The sequence below is a fragment of the Gopherus evgoodei genome, chromosome 1, assembly GCF_007399415.2.
Source record: "Gopherus evgoodei ecotype Sinaloan lineage chromosome 1, rGopEvg1_v1.p, whole genome shotgun sequence".
Lineage (NCBI taxonomy): Eukaryota > Metazoa > Chordata > Testudines > Testudinidae > Gopherus > Gopherus evgoodei.
Genome location: NC_044322.1, coordinates 160,793,278 through 160,811,077, shown reverse-complemented (window position 1 = coordinate 160,811,077; position 17,800 = coordinate 160,793,278). Strand labels below are relative to the sequence as shown.

General features: G+C 47.0%; 1 protein-coding gene across 1 annotated transcript in view; it reads left to right on the top strand.

Annotated features, from left to right (window-relative positions):
* Nucleotides 1-5,532, top strand: part of LOC115658460 (interferon-induced GTP-binding protein Mx1-like) — a 29,304-nt gene extending 23,772 nt beyond the window's left edge. The window contains exons 11-14 of the mRNA XM_030577421.1: nucleotides 239-397; nucleotides 1,231-1,307; nucleotides 3,460-3,687; nucleotides 4,210-5,532. Of these exons, the coding sequence (XP_030433281.1) occupies nucleotides 239-397; nucleotides 1,231-1,307; nucleotides 3,460-3,687; nucleotides 4,210-4,440 (695 nt within the window). The 3' untranslated portion in view covers nucleotides 4,441-5,532. The remainder of the gene's footprint in view (nucleotides 1-238; nucleotides 398-1,230; nucleotides 1,308-3,459; nucleotides 3,688-4,209) is intronic.
* The last annotated feature ends 12,268 nt before the right edge of the window (nucleotides 5,533-17,800 follow it).

The window sequence follows — 17,800 nt, the reverse complement described above, 5'->3', positions numbered from 1 at the left end:
CTTTAGCTCTGCCCCCTCAAATATCTACAGCACTACATGCTTCAAAACTTTATATCTACAGTCTTATTCCTTAAGCTAACCTGAGTTGTGCTCTAGCTGTTCTGCATCCAAATACACATGAGAACTAAGAAATAGTTTTGAACCCTTATTAAATCCAGGCCTTTTCACATAGATTTTAGTATAAAAACAAACACATCTGGAATTATTAGAAATAACGGTGCTGTTTTAACGGCTGTAGTAAAAGAAATTATGAAAGAAGAAGTGTGGGGCTTTGAAAATCACTATCGTGGAAGAGAGCTCCCAGGATTTGTCAATTACAAGACATTTGAGGCCATTGTGAAACAACAAATTGTGCTGCTGAAATCACCAGCTATCATGATACTGAAGACAGTGACTGGTGAGTTTCATTCACTGAGTTTGCCATAAACTTTGACCATATTCACCTAGCTGCTTTTATGACCACTTAGCTTTAATTCATATAGCAAGCATATAGCAGATGAGTTTTGGGCCTGGAATCAGAATAATGGTAATTACAACTTGTGGAGTGTAGCTAACTGGTAAAATATTGAAATATTCAGTCCTTCATGTACTGCTTCTGATCAAATATTTAAATGCAAATGTTTTCACTGAGACCATAAATACCAAATCATATTTTTAAATGTAAGTAGGAGATTAGAGAGTTATCTCTAAAATTGTATCAAATTTGAAGTAGCAATATATTGCTACAAATGGTGGAAGTATGATAGAGATCATTTTGGTGGAAGTGTCAAATTCATTTTACTCTGTTTTGTGCAAGTGCCATTACAATCTTCACAGGACCTCTGGACTCAGTATGATTTTAGTGGCAGTGCTACAGGTCTTCCATACCCAGGCTCCAATCCCAAAATGGATTGAACTACTCAAGTATTTAAAGATAAGAATGTGTTTACAGAGTTTTGCTAGACTAGGGCCTCAAAGGAGAATGAACTGAAATTACTTAATTATAAACTTTAAGTTTAAAAATTTTTATTCAACTTATTTGCAAGTGAAAACATGTATAATTGCCTAGAACACACAATAATGCATATCACAAAACCACTACCCACACATAACAGAAATACACAAACCAAGAAGCTTTCAAATTAAAACATTATTTAAGCTACAGCTGAACCTAATTTGTTAATGACTCATACAGTTCTTATATTTATGCTGGTAACACGAAATTATAGTTATTCATCCCTCTCTTTTTAGAGCTTGTACGAGAAACTTTTACTGAAATTGCCATGCGACACTTTGAGAACTTTTTCTATCTTTTCAGAGAAGCTAAGGTAAGGGGCTATTTATGTCAGTGGTTCTCATCCAGGGGTACGCAGAGGTCTTCCTGGGGGTACATCAGCTCATCTAGATATTTGCCTACTTTTACAACAGGTTACATAAAAAGCACTAGCAAAGTCAGAAAAACTAAAATGTCATACAGACAATGACTTGTTTATACTGCTCTATATACACTGAAATACTCTTCACACAATGCACTGTCAACCTGTAGAACTCTTTGCCAGAGATTGTTGTGAAGGCCAAGACTAGAACCGGGTTCAAAAAAGAACTAGGTAAGTTCATGGAGGATAGGTCCATCAATGGCTATTAGCCAGGATGGGCAGGGATGGTGTCCCTACCTTCTGTTTGCCAGAAGCTTGGAATGGACAACAGGGGATGAAACACTTGTTGATTACCTGTTCTGTTCATTCCCTCTGGGGCACCTGGCATTGGCCACTGTTGGAAGACAGGATACTGGGTTAGATGGACCTTTTGTCTGACCCAATATGGCCATTCTTATGTTCTTAAAGATAAGCACAATATTTATATTCCAGCTGATTTTATAATTGTATGGTAAAAATGAGAGAGCAATTTTTCAGTACTAGTGTACTCTGACATTTATATATGTGTATAAAGTGTCAGAGTACACTAGTATATCTATATGTGTCTGATTTTGTAAGCAAATAGTTTTTAAATGAGGTGAAACTTGGGGGTACATAAGACAAATCAGACTCTTGAAAGAGGCACAGTAGTCTGAAAAGATTGAGCCACTGATTTATGGTATCTTATTCCTAAATCATCATTAATGGCATGTGCCTAGAACTATCTTTACTCTTTGGTCAATCTATTGTCTAGCTGTATAACTTCCCACTGATTGGTAAAATGTCTACCACTGTATTCAGTGAATGGTGTAAAATTACATAGTGAAGCAATAGAGCTATAAAAGTAAGGGTGCTGAACAATAGTGCTATGAGCTTAATGGCGTGGGGCCTGATTCTGATCTCACTTAACTGGTTTTACACAAGTGTAACTTCACAGGCATCCATAGAGTTACTCCAGAGTTATGCTGAGACCAGAATCATGGTTAAACTCATGAAGTCCCACTGGGTGCATAGTCTGTAGGACTTTAGTTCCCTGACTGTCCCACCAGTTCTCCCTTTGACAGCAACCTTCACATGTAGGCTGGCAGTTAGTCTGTCCTGTGAGGTCTTGCCTCAGGTATACAGAGCACAATTAGCAGAGACCTTGACTTTCATTTAGTTTCCTTTAATGAAAGATTGTTTGTTAGTAGATAGGTTAATTTGCTCAATAAACTGATGCAAAATTTAATCATGGAGGAGATACCTGACTCTGAAGGTGTCACACAGACTTGGGTGGAGGGTGCAGCTGCTGCTTTGCCAGTACACTCCATCTGCGGTCTGAAAGGCTCAGGGTGGTGGTATAGATGCAAAGAATTAAACTGACTTCAAAAGTGGGAATCTACCTGTGGCTTGCCTGTGCGAGGTCCCGGGTCCCGTGGATTCGGCAGCTTGCCTGTGGGAGGTCTGCCAGTCCTGCAGCTTCAACGTACCCGCTGCCGAATCCACGGGCCTGGGGACCTCCCACAGGCAAGCCGCCGAAAGCAGCCTGACAGCTGCCCTTGCAGGGACCAGCAAGGCGCCCTCTGTGGCTTGCCACCTCAGGCACACACTTGGAGCGCTGATGCGTGGAGCCACTGCTGGTGGGGGGTTCAGATTAGTCTATTGCCCCTCTGCATTCCAGCCAATCTGACTACAGCTTTGTGCAGCTTGTGAATGAAATCACTGAGGCTTGTTGTTCTGGGTGGCTTTGATGTCTATGCAGAGGAAAGCTGTATTGAGTCAGCTTGGTATCTCATGTCTGCCTTGACAATCAGAGCAACAATGTAGGTTGTTTCTGGATCTATGCTTAGAGTGGAAAGTGCTCTACAGCTGTTTTTGAGCAGGGGTTGATGATTTAGTGAGTCTAATAACACCGTTGTCATGATTGGACCCTTTGCCTCTACAGACTGAGGTCAGTGATGAGTGTTGCTTCTTTTGGGGAAGTAGATACATTTGGATGGATGCTTAAGAGTCATGAGTCGTTTTATAAATTGTTGGGTGGTATTGGGTCTGCTCTATTGATTCTTCTTCTATTTTTAAATCACAGACTAGAATTGAAGACATAAAACAAAAACAAGAGGAAGAAGCTGAAACTGTAATTGCCAATCAGTTCAAAATGGAACGCATCGTTTACTGTCAGGACAGTCTTTACAGTGAGGATTTACGGGAAATTAGAAAAACTCCTGGTTTTGCTTTTAATCATACTCAGTCTATTGCATCTCAAAAACAGTATTCCATTGATGAAATGGCTTACCATTTGAATGCCTATTTCAAGGTGAGTTTCTTGTCTGTGTATTTCCCCCCATCGGTCCTACTTTGTAGAACATAATTACCTGGGGGGAAATGGACAGCTGAAATTTGAGGAGAGGGGTGATGCCTTTACTCATAGCATTTTTTAAAAAGAAAATAGTAGTGCTTTGAGTAAATACTGGATTAACAGTACTGGACGCAGAAGATCTTTATGGACAACAAATGTTCAAATATCCCTAGTTGTAGTCATTGCTTTTGGGCACTTGTTCCCATTACTGTTCACGATTTGCAGTAAGCTATAAAATAACCACTTGCTGCCAGGTGTAACAGTGTGCCCTATTGCTAGGAGTGTTGTAACATTGAGACGCCATAACCTCACCATGAAAGGGAGTTAATTAACTATACTTTTATATTCTCAGCCTAATAGCTAGAAAGCCTCTAAGTGGAATGACCACTTGTAAAATTGTAGAATCCTATTTACTGTATTTCCCTCATACCTCCTTGACTATTGATATATCATCCTATTGATAATCTTCTTTTCTCTCAGGGTGCAGGCAATCGTCTCTCCACTCAAATTCCTTTGATTATTCAGTCCTACGTCCTCCAGGACTACACTGAAAAGTTACAGAATGCAATGTTGCAACTTTTGCAAGATAAAAATCGGTTCAGCATTCTTCTTCTTGAGAAGAAAGATGCTGCCACTGAAAGGAAAAATTTGAAAGAAAGAATTAAACGTCTGACACAAGCTCGACAACGCTTAGCAAAGTTCCCAGGTTAAAGCAGATGTGCTAAGCAACAGCACTTTTTTCTTTATTTCTCTTGTGTGAGTTAGTGAACTGAGACCTAAATATTCAGTGGGAAGTGTTGGATACTCAGGACTTTTGAAAATCAGGCCACTTATTACATGTCTAAATATGGATTTTGGTGCCTAACTTTAGGCTCCTGTTTTTGAAAATCCTGTTTTGTGACCCATTCACCTCTAATTGGGAATAGCCTGCATAGGGTAGAGGGGTACCTTTCAGATTTCAGTGTGTGGAGTTCCTTGTGGATTTTCCTGTCTTCAGGAGAGAGTTCCCTTGTAACACTGGCCATCCTGGATCCCTGACCCAGTTCTTACAACTGGGGCAAGGAAATAAAGTCTCGATTTCCTGCCAGAACTCCTCTGTCTGTGCCAGACTCGTATTCCATTCCCATCCCACAATATCTGAGACACCCATGCAGGGGCACCTTCCAGCTGCACTGCTGCCCAGCTCCCATGATCCCCTGATAGCCTTTCTCCTCACATGTCTGCTGCCTCTAGTCTAGAACCCCTCTTCAAAGGGATTTTTCCAGTAATGGAGAGGGACAACAGCCTAATTTACTGCAGTAGTTAGTTTTGCTTAAGCCCTGTACATTTCTGAAGGGAGGGAGAGGATTCTGCAGAGCTGACTTACTCCACCGGGAACCGGGAGCACATGGAACTCCTGTTCTAGGCCTTAATACAAAATTCTCTCTCATGAGGAGAAGGGTTTTCCTTACCATGCTGGGAGAGAGACCCTTCTCCCACCTTTCTATAAGGGAGGGAACTACCAATAGGGGAGTTTAGGTTTGTGGTTAGTGCTTTTGCCTCCTTGTGATGCTTCCAGCTAGTGCTTTTGCCAAGGTTTATAACATATGCTGCTTTAAATAATGCTTTGATAATGATGTGATATGTTGTTTAAAGCATATTCCTATGCTTTATTCCTATATATTGCATAGTGTCCTCTGGAATTTGATCTGAGTGACATATGTGAGTGTAGGTTGGTACTGTGTGTGTATTTTTGCTCTGAGGACTCAGTGGAGACTCCCATTCAGTGAAGAATTATTCTGAGTTGGTAAATAAATAGTTGAAAGTAGCAGTATGTGTGTTTTTGTCTTGCATGGTATTTCACAACTCCATCCATTCTTCAATTTATTCTAGAAGCATACAATATATTTTGGAAGTCAGCTGGGGATTTTAATGAAAACTCTTTTACATAAGCAAGATGAAATGTCTGACTCTCTTCAGCACATTGCCTCATTCTATAATATTGCATCCTTGAGTGCAACATGCTTCTCTAAGGCATCGTGTTAATGTGAGATGTCTTTAGATAGCCTTTCCGTGCATGATACACAGAGACATCTGCACCTACTAGGGACATTGGAACTATTGATTCCCAGGGTAAAACTACTGAGGTCAAGATGTTTTGGGTAGAGAGCCCTTGACAGTGATCCCACAGAAGAAATCAGAATATTTCCACATCGGCAATGGTCAGAACATGTTGCAAAACTCTTCATCTTCCAAAAGCCTTCTTTGCATGAGAAGAAACTAGGCATTCAGGCCGGATAGTGTAAACTGGCAGCTTGGGATTGTTGTGCGCGATTACAATGTGGCGATTTCGACTTCCACTTGTCCTTTATTTTATTATGCCCTCAGGGTCTATGGTTACAAACTAGTACAGTTACCTGGCTTGATGAGAGCCCCACTGGACTTGTGATTATAAGTCCTTTTCCTACTTTGGGCCACGTCTTTAGTTGCACTGAGAACAAATTTACAGGTTGTCTTCAGCCTGTCATGGTGTCCTTTGACCCAGTCATCCAAACTGGTCACGTCGTCTTCTTCAGGGCCCTCTCTGTCCAGAATATCTAATGGCAGCCTGGGATGTCTCCCGAACATGAGATAAAAAGGAGCATAACCCGTTGATGAATGGAAATGGCTGTTCTAGGTCAACAGCAGCTCAGGGAGATTTTCTTGCCAGGTTCGCTTCTTTTCTGGGTGGGAGTGGACTTAGCATGTCATGCAGTGTCCAGTTAAACCTTTCACACTGAGCATTTTCTTGCATATATAATAAGGTGGTGTTCAGCTTTTGCCTGTGCTGTACAGTTTGCACAATTCAGACATCACCTCTAACTCAAAATTCCTCCCCTATCCGCAAACCAGTGTTTCATGAGGACTTCGGCCGTTGTCCACACTGTATGGTTTCTAGTTGGAACAGTGACATTGAATTGGGTAAACATGTCCATGAGAACCATTATGTTCTCATACTCCCTCTGAAGATCTCTCTAGCTGTGTGTAGTCCATTGTTAGGACCTCCCTTGGGACAGTCACATTAGTACAGGTTAAAAGGGCTCGGGGGGAGGAAACACATCCTTGGCTTGGGCACACTGTTTGCACTGATGGATCCCTGATTGTACTTCGCTACCCATAGTGGTCCAGTAATAGTTTCTTCTCAGCACCTCGAGTGCCCCTGTCTCCAAAATGCCCCCCATGATCATGCCTGGCTTCATAAACTTGCCAGCGTAGCGATATAGACACCACTAACTGCCACACTTCTTCGCCATCTTGGAGGATGGTAGGTCATCTGGAGCAGCATTCTTTGGTGTAATCTAAGTCGTTCCTACTATCTGGCCCCAAATGTGCAGTCTGGCCTCGTTTGGCTCGTGACTGCCGCTAAGGGTACGTCTACGCTATGGGATTATTCTGATTTTACATAAACCGGTTTTGTAAAACAGATTATATAAAGTCGAATGCATGCGGCCACACTAGGCACATTAATTCAGCGGTGTGTGTCCATGGTCCGAGGCTAGCATCGATTTCTGGAGCGTTGCACTGTGGGTAGCTATCCTGTAGCTATCCCATAGTTCCCGCAGTCTCCTCCACCCCTTGGAATTCTGGGTTGAGATCCCAGTGCCTGATGGGGCAAAAATCATTGTCGCAGGTGGTTCTGGGTACAGCCTCACCCCTCCCTCCCTGGAAGCAGCAGACAACCATTTCGCGCCTTTTTTCCTGGGTGAACTGTGCAGACGCCATACCATGGCAAGCATGGACCCTGTTCAGATCAATACTGCAATCGTGGACATTGTAAACACCTCATGCATTCTCGTGCAGTCTATGCTGAACTGTGACCTGCAAAGCCAGGCGAGGAGGAGGCGGCGGCTACAGCAGCGCGGTGACGAGAGTGATGAGAACTTGGACACAGAATTGTCTCAAACCGCGGGCCCCTACGCTTTGGAGATCCTGCTGGTAATGGGGCAGGTTCTAGCTATTGAACGCCGATTTTGGGCCCGGAAAACAAGCACAGACTGGTGGGATAATTCGCAGTGGCTGCGAAACTTTCGCATGTGTAAGGGCACTTTCATGGAACTTTGTGACTTGCTTTCCCCTGCCCTGAAACACCCTAATACCAAGATGAGAGCAGCCCTCACAGCTGAGAAGCGAGTGGCAATAGCCCTCTGGAAGCTTGCAACGCCAGACAGCTACTGGTCAATCAGGAATCAATTTGGCATGGGAAATCTACTGTGGCGGCTGTTGTGATGCAAGTAGCCAAAGCAATCATTAAGCTGCTGCTACAAAAGGTTGTGACTCTGGGAAACATGCAGGTCATAGTGGATGGCTTTGCTGCAATGGGATTCCCTAACTGTGGGGGGGCGATAGATGGAACCCATATCCCTATCTTGGCACCGGAGCACCAGGGCACCCAGTACTTAAACCGCAAGGGGTACTTTTCAATGGTGCTGCAAGCACTGGGGGATCACAAGGGACGTTTCACAAACATCCACGTCGGATGGCCAGGAAGGGTTCATGACACTTGCGTCTTCAGGAACACTACTCTGTTTAAATGGCTGCAGCAAGGGAATTACTTCCCAGACCAGAAAATAACAGTTGGGGATGTTGAAATGCCTGTCATTATCCTGGGGGACCCAGCCTACCCCTTGATGACATGGCTCATGAAGCCATACACAGGCAGCCTGGACAGTGGTCAGGAGCTGTTCAACTACAGGCTGAGCAAGTGCAGAATGATGGTAGAATGTGCATTTGGCCATTTAAAGGCGCGCTGGCGCATTATTGACTCGCTCAGACCTCAGCCAAACCAATGTCCCCTTTGTTATTGCTGCTTGCTGTGTGCTCCACAATCTGTGTGAGAGTAAGGGGGAGACCTTTATGGCGGGGTGGGAGGCTGAGGCAAATCACCTGGCCGCTGATTACGCACAGCCAGACACCAGGGCGATTAAAAGAGCACATCAGGAAGCGGTGCGCATCAGAGAAGCTTTGAAAACGAGTTTCATCATGGGCCAGGGTACGGTGTGACTGCTGTGTTTGTTTCCCCTTGATGAACTCCCCCGCCTTGATTGACTCATTCCTTGTAAGCAACCCACCCTCCCCCTTCTATTACAGCTTGCTTAAGGAAATAGTCACTATCGTTTAAAAATCATGTGTTCTTTATTAAAAAGTCATTATAAAAGGAGGGAGAGAAATGACAAGGTATCCCGGGTGTGGTTTGGGAGGAGGATAGGAGGGAAGGAAAAGGCTACTAAAAACATTTCAATGTAATGACAGCCTTTTGGTTGGGCTATCCACGGGGGTGGAGTGGGCAGGTGCACAAAGCCTTCCCCGACACATTCTTACACGTCTGGGTGAGGAAGACATGGAACATGGTGAGTGGTTACACAGGGGCTGCAGTGGCACTGCTCTGTTTAAACTGCTGCAGCAAGGGAATTACTTCCCAGACCAGAAAATAACAGTTTGGGATGTTGAAATGCCTATAGTTATCCTGGGGGACCCAGCCTACCCCTTGATGCCATGGCTCATGAAGCCATATACAGGCAGCCTGGACAGTGGTCAGGAGCTGTTCATTTACAGGCTGAGCAAGTGCAGGATGGTGGTAGAATGTGCATTTGGCCATTTAAAGGCACGCTGGCGCACATTACTGACTTGCTCAGACCTCAGCCAAATCAATGTCCCCTTTGTTATTGCTGCTTGCTGTGTGCTCCACAATCTGTGTGAGAGTAAGGGGGAGACCTTTATGGCGGGGTGGGAGGCTGAGGCAAATCACCTGGCTGCTGATTACATGCAGGCAGACACCAGGGCGATTAGAAGAGCACACCAAGAAGCAGTGCGCATCAGAGAAGCTTTGAAAACGAGTTTCATCACGGGCCAGGGTACGGTGTGACTGCTGTGTTTGTTTCCCCTTCATGAACCCCCCCTTTATTGACTCCTTCCCTGTAAGCAACCCACTCTCCTCATTCGATTACAGCTTGCTTAAGGAAATAAAGTCACTATCGTTTAAAAATCATGTATTCATTATTAAAAAAATAATTATAAAAAGAGGCAGAGAACTGACAAGGTATCCCGAGTGTGGTTTGGGAGGAGGATAGGAGGGAAGGAAAAGGTCATTAAACACATTTCAATGTAATGACAGCCTTTTGGTTGGACTGTCCAAGGGGGTGGAGTGGGCAGGTGCACGAAGCCTTCCCCCACGCGTTCTTACACGTCTGGGTGAGGAAGATATGGAACATGGTGAGGATGGTTACACAGGGGCTGCAGCGGCACTCTGTGACCCCGCTGCTCTTCCTGAAGATCCACCAGACGTCGGAGGATATCAGTTTGATCACGCAGCAGCTCCAGTGTTGCATCCCGCCACCTCTGATCTTCCTGCCGCCACCTCTCATCTCGAACGTCCCTCCTGTCCTCACGTTCACTGGCATCTTTCCTGTAATTTGATACCACGTCCTTCCACTCATTCAGATGAGCTCTTTCATTGTGGGTTACTTCCATGATTTCCAAGAACATTTTGTCTCGCATCTTCTTTTTCCTCCGCCTTATCTGAGATAGCCTTCGGGATGGAGTAGGGAGGCTTGAAAAATGTGCAGCTGCATGAGGGAGGGAAAAAAGGGAGAGAAGTATTTAAAAAGATACATTTTACAGAACAATGGTTATACTCTTTCACAGTGAACAACACTATTCACCTTACATAGCACATGTGATTTCACTACAAGGTCGCATTTTGCATCGTAATATTGAGTGCCTGCGGCTCTGGTGTTACAGATCTCACAGACGCAGGCCCGGGCATCAGAATTCAGCTTGCATGTGGCCATGGTATAAGCCATTGTCTTCCGGCTTCTCCAGCCTTCAGATACACAGTGCCCTGTGATGCTTCTTTCCTGTTAACATGCAGCAGCAGAAGCCAACCCCCTCCATCCAATTCTCTAGGATGATTGCTTTACCCCTCCCCCCACTGCATGGCTGGTATCATGGAAGATCACTGCTAATCATCCCCCTTCCCGCCCCCCCCCCACACCACGTGGCCGGTAGCTGGGAAGATTCCTGCTAGCCAAAAGCAAAAAAGCTCAGCGCTATCCTTCCTCCCCTCCCCCTGCTTGGCTACGTGCAAGGAAGGATTTCTTTTAAGCAACAGCCCAGGAGGAAAATGTCCAGCTCTGTCCCCTTAATTAAATTCCTGAATTTCAACCAGGTTACCATGAACGATATCACTCTGCTGAGGATAACAGAGTGAGATAAAGAACGGTTGTTTCTTGAATGCCAGCAATCACTGGGACCATACGCAGCTAGGCTTTGTCATGCAATGATACCCAATTACTTGCTACATGCATGGCGTGGTAAAGTGTGTCCAACCATGGTGGATGGAACAAGGCTGCCTTGCCCAGAAACCTTCTGCAAAGGCTTTTGGAGTACCTCCAGGAGCGCTTCATGGAGATGTCCCTGGAGGATTTCTGCTCCATCCCCAGACATGTTAACAAACTTTTCCAGTAACTTTACTGGCCGCGAATGCATCCCAAGCCTTCATGGCAAATCAATCATTAAAAAACGCTTGCTTTTAAACCATGTTTTATATTTACAAAGGTACACTCACCAGAGGTCGCTTCCATGGCTTCACTGTCTGGGCTAGTGCCTTGGGAGGGCTGGGAGGGTAATTCCATCTGGGTGAGAAAAGGCTCCTGGCTGTTGGGGCTAACGGAGTGCTGTGTGCTCTCTCCAAGGTCGTTGTCTTCTCCTCCTCCTCCTCCTCATCTTCCCCCTCCGCAGAATCCTCAGCCAAGGTTGAGATTACAACCCCCACCTCGGAATCCATGGACAGGGGTGGGGTAGTGGTGGCGCAGCCTCCTAAAATTGCATGCAGCTCAGCGTAGAAGCGGCATGTTTTCGGACCTGACCCAGACTTTCTGTTTGCTGCTTTGGTTTTCTGGTAGGCTTGTCTGAGCTCCTTAACTTTCACTCTGCACTGCACTGAGTCCCTGGTGTGGCCTTTTCCCATCATAGCCTTGGAAATTTTTTCAAATATTTTTTCATTTAGTCTTTTGGAACTCAGTTCTGTTAGCACTGAATCCTCTCCCCATACAGCGATCAGATCCAGTACGTCCCGTGCAGTCCATGCTGGAGCTCTTTTTCTATTCTCAGGAGACTGCATTGCTACCTGTGCTGATGAGCTCTGTGTGGTCACCTGTGCTGATCAAGCTCCACGCTGGCCAAACAGGAAATGAAATTCAAAAGTTCGCAGGGCTTTTCCTGTCTACCTGGCCAGTGCATCCAAGTTCAGTTTGCTGTCCAGAGCAGTCACAATGGTACACTGTGGGATACCGCCCGGAGGCCAATACCATTGATTTGCGGCCACACTAACCCTAATCCGATATGGTAATCCTCTCGTTGGGGAGGAGTACAGAAACCAATTTAAAGAGCCCTTTATATCGATATAAAGGGCCTCGTAGTGTGGAAGGGTACAGCGTTAAACCAATTTAACGCTGCTAAAATCGGTTTAAACGCGTAGTGTAGACCAGGTCTGTGTTTGGGAAGAATGACTAGGATTGTTGAGGACACTGATTTTTGAATGTGCAGGGGGGGGCATTAAAACTGATTTTTTTTTAATGGATCAGAATTTGATTTTGGGTGTGGATTCATTTTGCTTTGGATTGTTGTCCATGTCTTATCCTTACTACAGCCTTACTCTAACACTTACAAAGTAAGAGACTTTTACACCATATGAGTTTGGCTACACTTGCAGGTGTGCAGTGCTGGGAGTTAAAGCTGTCTTTGTACAGCTGTGTAGGGAAAGCGCTGCAGTGTGGCCACACTGACAGCTACCAGCATTTGCAGTGGTGTTGGGAGTGGTGCATTGTGGGCAGCTATCCCACAGAGCACCTCTTCCCATTCTGGCACTGTGGATTGTGGGAAGAGGGTGGAGGGGGCCTGTCATTCTGCTTCCCGTCCCAATGCCCCGTGATGCATTGCTTCATATCCCAGCAATCCCTGGTTTTCCGTCCACGTTTGGCGCCATCTTGCCTCTTTCAACGGTTTCTGTACAGCGCGATTTCTGTGGGAAATGGAGCCCAAACTGCTGAGGAGTATGCTGACGAGTCTCGCCAGCACATCATGTTTGGCAGTTAAGCTATTCCTTAAGATCCAAAGTGATAATGAGGAGTCAAACGATGATAGTGAGTAGCATAATGCGTACGACACGAAATTGCTTGTGGCATTCACGGACATGCTCAGCACCGTGGAACGCTGCTTTTGGGCTCGGGAAACAAGCACTGAGTGGTGGGATCACATCGTCATGGAAGTCTGGGATGACGAGCAGTGGCTGCAGAACTTTCGGATGAGAAAAGCCACTTTCATGGGACTGTGTGCTGAGTGCGCCCCCACCCTGCGGCGTAAGGACACAAGATTGAGAGCTGCCCTGCAGGTGGAGAAGTGAGTGGCTATTGCAGTCTGGAAGCTGGCAACTCCAGACAGCTACCGATTGGTCGCAAACCAGTTTGGAGTTGGGAAAGTTGACCTTTGGAATCATGTTGATGCAAGTTTGCAGGGCCATTAATCGCATCCTGATAAGAAGAACTGTGACTCTGGGAAACGTGCAGGATATTGTGGATGGCTTTGCCCAAGTGGGTTTCCCTAACTGTGGAGGGGCGATAGATGAGACGCATATTCCTATTCTGGCACCACCCCACCTAGCATCTGTGTACGTTAATAAGAAGGGGTATTTCTCCATGGATCTCCAGGTACTTGTGGATCACCATGGGCGTTTCATTGACATTTACACAGGCTGGCCCGGAAAGGTGCATGCAAGCAGTTGTTTTCCCAGACCAGAAGATCACAGTAGGGGACATCGAAATGCCCATTGTGATCCTTGGAGACCCCACTTACCCGTTAATGCCGTGGCTCATGAAACCGTACACAGGGAGCCTTGACAGCAGCAAGGACTGATTCAACTACAGGCTGAGCCGGTGCAGAATGACTGTGGAGTGTGCTTTTGGCCATTTAAAGGGGCACTGGTGATCTCTGTATGGGAAGCTGGACTTGGGGGAAAGCAGCATCCCCACGGTTATATCCGCATGCTGTACTCTCCATAATATTTGTGAAGGGAATAGTGAAAGATTCAGTCAAGCATAGACCTCCGAGGTTCAACGCCTGGATGCTGAATTTGCACAGCCAGAGAGCAGGGCTACTAGAGAGGCCCAGCACAGGGCTGCAAGGATTAGGGATGCCTTGAGGAAGGAATTTGAGGCTGAAAACCAACAGTAATGTTTGGTGCCTTGCACGAGAGTGAAGTGCAGGGGTTACAATGTTAGTAGGAATCTGTGTTTGCTAAGCTGATTTACAGTGCCTGTTTCTTTCCTGGGCTAAGGTATCTTTGACTTTCTGCAATAATAAAGACTCTTTTCAAAGTCAAGAATTCATTTATTGAAAAGAAAATAACTTTATTGACAGACACACAAGTTTTTGGGAACCTAAAAGGGCAGGGGGGTGTGGTGGTGAACTGTACAGTCACAGATTTGAATATGTCCTGTCTGGAGTGCTGTGCAATGACTGCTGCACTTCAGGATGGCTATACTGCATGGTGAGGGGGGATTGAGTGCAGAGGGTAAGGGTCGTAGTTCTCAGGGCTGCTTCGTGAACGTACAGGTGTTGGAGACAGCTGGTGGGTGGTGGTAAGAACCTGGATGCTGGGGAAGGGGGTTTTGAACTGACATGGGGACACAAGGGAAAGAGCTCTGGGACAAGGGCGGCGGGGGCAGGGCAGGTGCGGTAGTGCTCCGCCTGCATGGCTACAAGTGCCTGGATAGAGTCTGCTTGGCGCTCCAGGATGCTTATCAGCTGCTTTGTGCTTTTCTTCCTGTCTGCTGCATTTCTCTGGCGGATCCTGCTTTCCCTTTCCCTCCAGTCCTGCACTTTTTGATTCTCTGTGACAGAGTGCTGCATAACTGCTTGCAGCATGTCGTCTTTGCTTTTTCACGGCTTCTTCGGGAGGTTTTGTAGTCTCTCAGCTGTTAACACGGGCAGCCGAGATCTCAAGGTTGCATCTGTAAAGGTAAAAATGCAACACTTAACAGAGGCAGCATTGTTTATACCAGACAGTTATTCCCCCGCAGTTAAGGAGGGTAACAGTCTTCACAATAGCATAATTTTCCCATCCCAAAGAGAGCGCACATAACCCACAGGAGTCCGAAATGGTGAGTAAGGGGGACTGATTATTTCAAGGCTGTACTGTCCTCGGGGTTTCTGTGCATTGGGGAAAGCAAACAGCTGCAGGGGGCACCTACACTGAACGCTATCCCAACATTTTCCACAGGAATTTATCCTGGAAGATATCTTGCTGCTGCAGGTCACCTGGGAAGCACGGGAGGGCCTTCTACTGCAATGCGGATTCCGCCCTGGCCCCTATGCAGCTTGCCTGTGTCTTGCAATGGTTCCCCCACCCCTCGCAGCACAGTGGCGCGGACGTGTTAGCCTGACTGCGACAAGGACCACAGTGGCTCTCCCAAAAAACCTGCGCAAGCACATTGCCCACTCTCTGGCTGAAACTTTTGACGAGATTACCGAGGCCGATTACCGCGACGTGATAGACCACATCAGTGTGCTGTTCCGCATCTAGGCATGCATGCATGCAGCCATAACCCTCCCTTCTCTCCCAAAAAATGTCAATCCTGAAAATAAAAGCTGCTTACCAAGAACCTGCTCCTCTGTTTGTCCTCCACCAAGTACCAGCTGCTGCATCCGGCTACCTTCCTCCTGGCTTGAGAAGAGCTCCTGGCTGCATGCCTCCTGGGACTCTGGGGTGTCTCTCCCCACCCCAGTACCCTCACTCTCGCTTTCCTCCTCCTCCTCCTCTCCCCTGCTCTGAAGTGTCCATGGTGGTACTTGAAGTGGAGGGTGGCGTCACCCCCAAGTATCGCATCCAGCTCTTTGTAAAAACAGCAGGTCGTAGGGACAGCGCCGGAGTGGTGGTTTCCCTCACGGGCTTTGCAGTAGGCACTCCTCAGCTCCTTCACTTTAACCCTGCACTGCAGCATGTCCCAGTCATGGCCCCTTTCCAGCATGGCCTTTGATATCTGCCCATAGGTATCGTAATTCCTATGGCTGGAGCACAGCTGTGACTGCACAGCTTCCTCCCCCCAAACACTGATGAGATCCAGCAACTCACCATTGCTCCATGCTGGGCCTCATTTGGCACGTGGAGGCATGGCCATCTGGAAAGATTCACTGATTGCACTCCACACCTGGCTGAGCAAACAGGAAGGGGATTTTTAAAATTCCCAGGGCATTTAAAGGGCGGGTCTGACACTTGGTCACCTGAGCAGGGCCACCCAGAGGATCCTGGGGGCCTGGGGCTGTCGGCGGCAGGCGGCTCCTGTGGACCTCCCACAGGCATGCCTGCAGAGGGTCCGCTGGTCCCGTGGCTCCGGTGGAGCATCTGCAGGCACATCTGCGGGAGGTCCACTGGAGCCGCAGGACCAGCGGACCCTCTGCAGCCAAGCCTGCGGGAGGTCCACCGGAGCCGCGGGACCGGCAAGTGTCAGGGCGCCCCCCGCGCGGCGAAATGTCTAGAGCTGGCCCTTCCATTCCAGGCCCGCCGCCGAAGTGCCCCTAAGACCTGCGGCGGGGGCCCCCAGCCGGCAAATTATCGCCGAAGCAGGACCCGCTGCCGAAATGCAGCCCGCTCTTCGGTGGTAATTTGGTGGCTGGGGGCCCCCGCCGTGGGTCTTCAGGGCCTTTTGGCGGCGGGTCCCGGAACGGAAGGGCCCCCCGCCACTGAATTACCACCGAAGACCGGGTTGCACTTCGGCGGCAAGTCCCGCTTCGGCAGTAATTCGCTGGTGGGGGGTCCTTCTGCCCCGGAGCAGAAGGACCCCCCCGCCGGCAAAGACCGGGAGCGGAAGAAGCTCCGGGGCCTGGCCCCGCAAGAGTTTTCCAGGCCTCCCAGAGTGAGTGAAGGACCCTGCTCCAGGGGCCCCGAAAAACTCTGGTAGGGGCCTCTGCGGAGCCCGGGGCCTGGGGCAAATTGCCCCTCTTGCCCCCGCCTCTGGGTGGCCCTGCACCTGAGGCCAGGGCAGTAGAGTTTGAACTGATGAGCAGAGTGGCTGAACAGGCATTCTGGAATACCTCCAGAGACCAATAACAGCGCTTTTGGTGGCCACACTGGCGGAGCAGCGCTGCATAAGCAGCGCTATAGTTGTTATTCCCCAGGTCGAGGTGGAGTACAACCAGCACTGTAGCCAGGGAGATACAGCGCTGTATGTGCCTTGCAAGTGTGGATGGTGAGTGAGTTGCAGCACTGTAAAGCCACCACCAGTGCTGCAACTCTCCAGTGTAGCCAAGCCCTGAGTCTCCATGATATTTGTTGTTTTTCTCAGAGCCCCAGCTCCTGGAGTCAGGTGTCTCAGATTCATTTAGAGTTGGTTTCTAGTCCTTATGGTTGCAAAGAAAAGCTTGTATGCATGAAATCTAAAGGCTCAAAAACCCCAAAGGCAAAAACAAACAAACAAACAAAAAACAACCCAACATTTATTATTTTTTAAAATCTCAAGATTTTTAAGCCAATCTTTTGATTCTGGGGGACTTGATTCGTTATTTTTGAATTCTTGGTGGTGGCGAGACTGCAAGGCAGTACATACTACTGTAAAGTTTTGGATCCCCTGCACTAGATGCTGCCACCTTTTAGTTATTGATCTTAATGCAACCTTCTATAAATATAAGTTGCAATAACCATATCTGAATACATGTGAGAGTAAATGCAACAGCGATTCTAGAAACTTGAATCACTTGTCTGTTGAAAGATCTCACAGCCTGACATAAGGCATAGAGAGACGGATGATGCATTTCGTTGTGAAGCCAATTTAAGTGATATTAAAGGAACTCTTTCAGCTTAGTTTCATTTCCCCTGATTTTGTCTGAGAATCTGTGTGGAGTCAGTGACAAAAGAAATTGTATTGCATTGCTAAATCAATTCATAATCATGCTAATGGAATGCTTTTGAGTTAGTTTCATTTCTTCTCTTTTATGTCTGGTATCTTGGGTGGAGCTTCTGATCAAGAAAAGAAGAAAGTCTATATTGGGTTATACAGTAGTT